This window comes from Vicia villosa, linkage group LG2, assembly GCF_029867415.1.
Source record: "Vicia villosa cultivar HV-30 ecotype Madison, WI linkage group LG2, Vvil1.0, whole genome shotgun sequence".
Classification (NCBI taxonomy): Eukaryota; Viridiplantae; Streptophyta; class Magnoliopsida; order Fabales; family Fabaceae; genus Vicia; species Vicia villosa.
In genome coordinates this window covers 165,941,472-165,949,947 of record NC_081181.1, presented here as the reverse complement: position 1 = coordinate 165,949,947, position 8,476 = coordinate 165,941,472, and the positions used below count along the sequence as shown (strand labels likewise).

General features: G+C 36.6%; 1 protein-coding gene across 1 annotated transcript; it reads right to left on the bottom strand.

The window, feature by feature from the left end:
• Positions 1–274: 274 nt before the first annotated feature.
• On the bottom strand, positions 275–1,335 carry LOC131652847 (chlorophyll a-b binding protein of LHCII type 1-like). Its single transcript, XM_058922826.1, has one exon. It carries the CDS (start codon positions 1,247–1,249, stop codon positions 455–457), a length of 795 nt encoding a protein of 264 aa, XP_058778809.1. The 5' UTR covers positions 1,250–1,335; the 3' UTR covers positions 275–454.
• Between the last annotated feature and the right edge of the window lie 7,141 nt (positions 1,336–8,476).

Genomic DNA, 8,476 nt, shown 5'->3' with positions numbered 1-8,476 from the left:
AACCATTCAATTATATCCGGATATTTAAAAGTGGTTTAGGTTTGGTTATGGATTTGAACATCAAACCGGATATTTTGCACACCCCTATTTATCACTTTCTCTTTTTTCTCTCTACTATTGCATTTACTCTGTTATATTGATTTGTACAGGATAATTGCATAAATAATAGGTTGTCGATTCATATTTTTAGCCATTTTCCATATCATCAGGGTTATGCTCACTTAGAAAAGTGGTTTCATTTTTAGAACAAGAAAAACATTCCTTTAATTTGAGGATGCACCACAAACATTCCTTTAATTTAAACTTTTGTACAATAAGAAATTAATATTCATGATCATCATTCACATTCATTTCAGTTCACTCTCTTAATGCACCATATATTACACAGTACAGTATATTATAATAAGAAATTCACATTGTGATAATCAAGTTAGTCACTTCTCATTGTTTTTTCTCACTTTCCAGGAGCAAAGTTTGTGGCATAGGCCCATGCATTGTTGTTAACTGGATCAGCAAGGTGGTCAGCAAGATTTTCTATAGGTCCTTTTCCTGTTACAATTGCTTGAACAAAGAATCCAAACATTGAGAACATGGCTAACCTACCATTCTTCAGTTCTTTCACTTTCAACTCTGCAAATGCTTCTGGATCTTCGGCAAGACCTAATGGATCAAAGCTACCACCTGGGTATAATGGATCAACCACCTCACCAAGAGGTCCACCAGCAATGCGGTAACCTTCAACAGCTCCCATTAAGATTACTTGAGTTGCCCATATCGCAAGAATGCTCTGTGCATGGACAAGGCTTGGGTTCCCCAAGTAATCAAGTCCGCCCTCACTGAATATTTGAGATCCTGCTTTGAACCACACAGCCTCGCCGAATTTCACACCGTTGCGAGCCAAGAGCTCCGGGAAAACGCATCCTAAGGCTCCCAACATAGCCCACCTGCTGTGGATGACCTCTAGTTCACGGTTCTTGGAAAATGTCTCAGGGTCAGCTGAAAGTCCAGCAGTGTCCCAACCGTAATCTCCGGGAAACTCACCAGTGAGGTAGGATGGTGCTTCACCGGAGAATGGACCCAAGTATTTGGCACGGTCTGGTCCATACCATGGGCTACCAGAAGAAACCTTCTTTGTGGCTGTTTTTCTCATTGTAACTCTTCCCACCCCAAAGTCCTGACCGGACGGGGAAAGCTTAATTGCCTTTCCAACCAATGATGAAGAAGATAGAGACATTGTTGAAGCGGCCATTCTAGTATTTTAGTGCTTACTATTGAGTAAACAAATGAATACCTCTATCAGAAATGTTGAGGATGGTTATTAAATGTGATGACTTGTGAGTGTTATTTATATGTTATTTCAACTGTGAAAAATGAAAGGTCCATATCTTAAGAAATCTATGTCTATGTTTCTATTGGCCTGTATCATTTCATTTGCTTCTCCAACCACATATCTTTTAGAAATTATTTTCTTTTATTTCCCAAACATATCAAATATCCAGAATATATGATAGTAATATCATAAAATACTTGTTCCATCCAATAAGAGTTTCCCAATTATGATTTCTGGATAGGAAAAATCAATAATGTTTAAATTCATGTGTTACAGAAGAGGGACCACAATGCACATTGGTCCCATTTCAAGTTAATTTGTGGTGTGTGTTGCTGCTTCACTTCACATATTTCTTTTTCTGCTCATTGAATAAATAAAACATATTTATCCTAATTTTAAGTCATTTTATCATATTCTATAGACTGTTTATGGAAGCAATGTTGGAAATTATAAGGATTAATTCCATCAAGTTTTGTTCTAAAATGACAAATGTGAGAATGACAATAAATGCTTCATAAATAGTCCCACATAGAAAGTGGAGCAAACTTTAAAAGCATTTATATATCACTTGGAACAATGTGCATTCCAAAAGAGCCAAAGAGGATAAAGTGCCACACCGGCTCCGGGTCCGAGGGCGTGGGCGTAGAGGCGCTAGTGGCGGCTTGTAGACGGCACTTAGGCACGTCGCATCGGGCTATTCGCGGCGCCGGTGGAACGGATAATCCCTCCGCGGTTGAGATATGGAAAGCCCTCGAGTTTAAATTCTAAGTACTTTGATTTTAAATTTGTAGACGGTAAACCAATTCTTCCCCAAGTGCACGAATTGCAAGTCCTGGTGAACAAAATCAAAGCAGTGAAAATAGACATCCCAGAAACCTTTCAAGTTGGTGCAATCATTGCAAAATTGCCACTTTCGTGGAAAGGCTATAGAAAGAAATTGCTGCACAGTTCCGAGGATTTTTCCTTGGAGAAAATCCAGAAACACCTTCGAATCGAGGAGGAATCGAAGGCAAGGGAAAAATCAGAATCTGCAGGTCTTTCTAAAGCCAATGCTGTGACCAACAAAGAAAGAAAGAAGCATGATAGCAACAAGCGTCATCTAGGACCAAAAAAGGAACTTAACAAGTTCAAGAATTCTGGGGGTCAGAAAGGTCCAAAGACCGGATGCTTTGTTTGTGGAAAACCTGGACATTATGCTCGAGATTGCAAGCACAATAAATCAAAGAATGAGATCAATGTTGTTCATTCAAATGATGACATAATCGCTACTGTGAGCGAGATTATGGCAATCCAGGGCAAAGTTCAAGGCTGGTGGTACGATACATGTGCCACGGTGCATGTCTCCTATGACAGGGCTGCATTCAAAACCTACTCTGAGACTAATGATGGACAAGAGGTACAAATGGGAAATGAAGTACGATCTAAGGTTGTTGGAACTGGATCGGTTGAACTCAACTTCACTTCCGGAAAGAAAATTACTCTTGTCAATGTGCTTCATGTCCCAGACATGAATAGGAATCTTGTTAGTGGGGATTTATTGGGAAAACCTGGTATTAAATCTGTTTATGAATCGGGCAAACTTATATTGACCCGTAATGGTGTATTTGTTGGAAAAGGATATTCCGCTGAGGGAATGATCAAACTATGTATTACCAACAATATGATTAATGAAATTTCTAATTCTGCTTATATGCTTGATTCTGTTTCTTTATGGCATAATAGATTAGCACATACTGGTATTAGTTCTATGAAGAGACTAATTAAATCTGGAATGATATCATGTAACATCAATGATTTTAACAAATGTGAATTATGCGTTAAATCAAAGATGATTAAAAAACCTTTCAAAAGTGTTGAAAGAAAGACAAATGTACTTGATCTTATACATTCAGATTTGTGCGAATTTAATGGCATGTTAACCCGTGGGGGAAACAGATATTTCATCACTTTCATTGATGATGCTTCTAGATACACATATGTATATCTCTTAAAGCATAAAGATGAAGCTTTTAATGCCTTTAAGATTTATAAAGCAGAAGTAGAAAATCAATTAAGTAGAAGTATAAAAGTCCTTAGAAGTGATAGGGGCGGTGAATACTTCTCTACTGAATTTGATGCATTTTGTGAAGAACATGGCATAATACATGAATGTTCGGCACCTAGAACACCGCAACAAAATGGCATAGCCGAAAGAAAGAACCGAACATATCAAGAGATGATGAACGCTATGTTAATGCATTCAGAATTACCTTTCAATTTGTGGGGCGAAGCGTTACTATCCGCTTGTCACATAATAAATAGAATTCCTTTAAAGAAAACTGGTATTTCTCCATATGAGGTATGGAAAAACATGGCACCGAATATTGGTTATTTCAAAGTGTGGGGGTGTGTCGCTTACTACAAAAATATGGATCCTAAGAGAACCAAGTTGGGTCCTCGAGGGATAAGATGTGCTTTCGTTGGATATGCACAAAATAGTAAAGCATATAGACTTTTGAATTTAGAGTCTAATATCATTGTTGAATCCCGGGATGTAGAATTCTTTGAAAATCTTATCACTAAGGATAAAGAATCGGAGTCGGCCACAAATAAAGAATCTTGTGAAGAAGATTCTTCTCGGATTGTAGAAATACAACCTGAAGGCACTCCTCAAATCATTGAATCACAACCCGAACCAAGGATAAGCAAAAGAGTCCGGAAAACAAAGAACTTAGGACCAGACGAAATTGATTCTCAATCCATTTCGTTTTATCTGGTCGAAGGAAATAGTACAAAATTCGTTCAAAGTATTCCGGTCATACTTCAAGTAGGGGATGATCCTAAAACTTATAAGGAAGCAATAACTTCCAGGGACTCCTCTTTTTGGAAGGATGCTATCAAAGATGAAATGGATTCAATTATGTCCAACCACACTTGGGAACTTGTCGACTTACCAAAGGGATCAAGGCCCATTGGATGCAAATGGGTGTTTAAAAGGAAATATCATAGTGATGGTACCTTAAACACTTATAAAGCAAGATTAGTGGCAAAGAGATTCAGACAAAAGGAAGGTATAGATTACTTTGACACCTATGCACCAGTAGCAAGGACAACCACAATTCGATTGTTGTTTGCCTTAGCCTCTTTGAATGATCTTATAGTTCATCAAATGGATGTTAAAACAGCGTTCCTAAACGGAGATCTCGATGAGGAAATCTATATGGAACAACCAGAAGGCTACGTACTTCCTGGAAATGAACTAAAGGTGTGCAAACTAGTCAAATCCTTATATGGATTGAAACAAGCACCAAAACAATGGCATCAAAAATTTGACTCTACAATATTGTCAAATGGATTTATTCCTAATTCTTGCGACAAGTGCCTATATACAAAAGTGTACAAAGACACTGTAATATTTCTGTGTCTCTATGTTGATGACATGCTAATAATTAGCAACAAAATGAATGGGATTTTAGAAACAAAGAAATTTCTAACTTCCACTTTCAAGATGAAAGATCTTGGACTTGTTGACACTATTTTAGGAATAAAAGTCAAGCGAAATAGTGGGGGTTATGAACTTAATCAAACACATTATATTGAGAAAATGCTTGATAAGTTCAAACACCTACAATTCAAGGAAGTAACCACTCCATTTGATCATGTAATCAAGCTTGAAAAGAATGATGGAAGAGCAGTGGCTCAACTAGAATATGCAAGTGCAATCGGATGTCTCATGTACTTAATGCAATGTACCAGACCTGACATATCTTTTGCAGTTAGTAAAATGAGTAGATTTACTAGCAACCCGAGTAATGAACATTGGAAGTCAATCACGAGAATTTTTGGCTATTTACTGAAAACCAAAAATCTTGGCCTTCATTATGGTAAGTTTCCTGCCATACTAGAAGGATATACCGATGCGAGTTGGATATCAAATGTTGGAGATCATAAATCTACAACTGGTTGGATATTTACACTAGCTGGAGGAGCAATTTCTTGGAGGAGCAAGAAACAAACATGCATCACTCTTTCGACCATGGAATCAGAGTTTGTGGCTCTCGCTTCCGCTGGTCAAGAAGCAGAATGGTTGAGGGATCTTCTATTAGAAGTTCCATTGGCTAAGGACAATGTTTCAAAGGTTATGATACACTGTGATAGCCAAGCCACTCTAGCAAGAGCATTCAGCGAAGTGTATAATGGAAAGTCTAGGCATATAGGACTTAGACATTCTTTCGTGAGAAAGTTGATTAAGGATGGAATCATTTCACTCACGTATATACGAACAAATTATAATTTGGCTGATCCGTTTACTAAGCCACTGGCCAGAGACTTAGTAAAAACAACCTCGAGAGGCATGGGGTTGAAACTCCTTGAGTAAGAGTTCCGACAACGGCGGCAACCCAATCTTATGTTAACAGAACATTAACTTCAAGATTTTCAATGGGTAACAACAAGTCGTTGATTTGGATAATTGTCAAACATTTCGTGATAATGTTGACTTTGAAACGAGGGTTGAGTTTTACTTTAAAAAACTCTTAATGAAGTTCAATACCAGGGGTACGTGTCTTGTGGAAAAGGACACAATATGAACTTCACCTATGTGAATTTCGAGATGGTGCCGTCTCAAAGTGAGAGTTAGAGTTTCTCTCATGAAAAATTCATGAAACAGGATAGCACATGGCCATAAATAAGTGCTAGGCGAGTTATGCAGAGGAAGAACCCTTAAAGAGTGTGTGTAAGTCGACACCGGTCTAATCATATGGATTCATGGTTTAAAAGCTCTGCTACCTAATATTCCGATTAAACTTTGTGTTGTCCTCACTAAGGTTAAGTTTTAAATCGAAAGATACCTAACTGTATTAACACTCTTTATACTATATTTCTGGAATTATTAGATTTGTCATTATTAGAACAAGTGGGAGATTGTTGGAAATTATAAGGATTAATTCCATCAAGTTTTGTTCCAAAATGACAAATGTGAGAATGGCAATAAATGCTTCATAAATAGTCCCACATAGAAAGTGGAGCAAACTTTAAAAGCATTTATATATCACTTGGAACAATGTGCATTCCAAAAGAGCCAAAGAGGATAAAGTGCCACATAGTCATATGTGGTGGTCCCAAGCCTTATGCCACTTGTCTCTACCAAAAACACCCTCGCCGGTGTCGCCACCGGCGACACCGGCTCCGGCTCCGGGACCGGGTCCGAGGGCGTGGGCGTAGAGGCGCTAGTGGCGGCTTGTAGACGGCACTTGAGCACTTAGGCACGTCGCATCGGGCTATTCGCGGCGTTAATGAGGCGGCGCCGGTGGCGCTCCGGCCGCCTCCGGCGGGCGGCCCGGCCTTCGGCCGGCATACTGCGAATATGTTTTAATTATTGCCTAAAGTTTGATTTTTGAAATTGAATTCGAAATACATAACATTCCATGAAGTGGTGCATTGTATTTTATGAACCATTGCAATTATATATATTTTAAATAATATTGTTTCATGAAGAGTTGCAACTTATGAAACACACTTTTGCATGGGCTATAAATACAAGCTTGTTATTTTCGGAATCAACACACAAAATCATTATCCTCTAATATATTTTCCAGACAGCTTCCTTGCATTCGAGTTTCTTCACCGGTCTTGTGCAGACTCGAGTAAGGCTGAATTATCCTGGGTATTCAGGCCGTTCCAACTCTAAGACAATCGAGAGTGTGCTTGAAATACTTTTAAGGAAAGTGATTCCGTTCGCGATTCAGCCTGGATCCATTCGATCTCACCGATATTTCTAACAAGCAATACAAAATAGACACAAGGATGTTGATGGCTTACCATCAATCCATGCTCTCTGTTTTAGCTAATCAAATATAGTTAACTTTTTAATTTTTTTATGGTATGCAACAGTTGCTATACTTGTCATGTTAAAAGGATATCAGATTTTGCTACATTGTCTTTTGAAATATTGCTTGTAAAATAAAAATGAAAAATAATGAGATAGATAAATTAATTAAAATAAATTGATGACAAACGTGTTATTCAACGTCTTATAAAATAAAAATACCAAGACAATAATATAATCGATGCATATTAAAGTATCATTAACGTTATGAATTAAAGAAAAATAGTTAAATGTTAGAGTGACATCATAATTTTTGTATCCATTTTTCACAAGTCTCACTTTGCACGATAACATGAGTCCTATTTATATTATTCAAATAGTCAAATATTAAGATCAATATACACACATAGCGATGCATTCAATATTATCTTTACATTTATTTTTTTAAGACAAATTATAAGTCTTTTGTATGTGTTGAATTAGAAATCTAAACCAAACACATTCTCAACTTGTTTCATGTAGAATTTAAATTTTTACATGATTTGACAAAAATTATTGTCATGGTTTCTTTCACAAATCTCTATGAAATAGTTGTACCACCACACATAAAGAACTACCATGTTTGTGATATATCATTATGAAAATTTGATAAGTAACATGTATATGCATTGCTTGTTAAATTTAAATGGGATATTACAAAATAAAACAACTTATGTCCATTGTATCTCTAACATAATGAAGTATATGCTTGACTCTGTTCTAACGTCTTTGTTTAGTTAAAAAACTATATCTCGCTAATAGATTGATAAAAATTTATATTTTAAGACATGTATACTTAGAAAAATACCACATTGCTCCAATCGCACTAAGATATAGTACTTCAAAATTAATTAGTTCTTCATCCTTTTCTCGAGGTATGAAGGGATATTTTTCCATATTCAATGATCTAACAACCATTGAAATAGACAAAAAATGATATTTGTCCATATAAAAACGTTTTAACACTTTTTATATAAGTTTCTTGATGTACAAATATTACATTTTCCAAATGCTCAATGTATACATTGTTTTAGCCAATAGAGATTTGTTCAATTTGATGGAGTAGTCTTTTCGAGCTTCAAAATTATATACCTCGTGTACATTAAATCGTTTATGGAGCTTCATGTAAATGTCACTATCAAGTGGCCGTACAAATAAGTTGCTACAACATCCATCATGTGAAAATTAAGACCTTCATGTGCTACAAGAATATTTAATAACATAAGGTGTATCTAAATTCCATTATCCACACACATCTTGGGGACGATATTTAATTTGTTTGTTAATAAGTTAAAAATCAA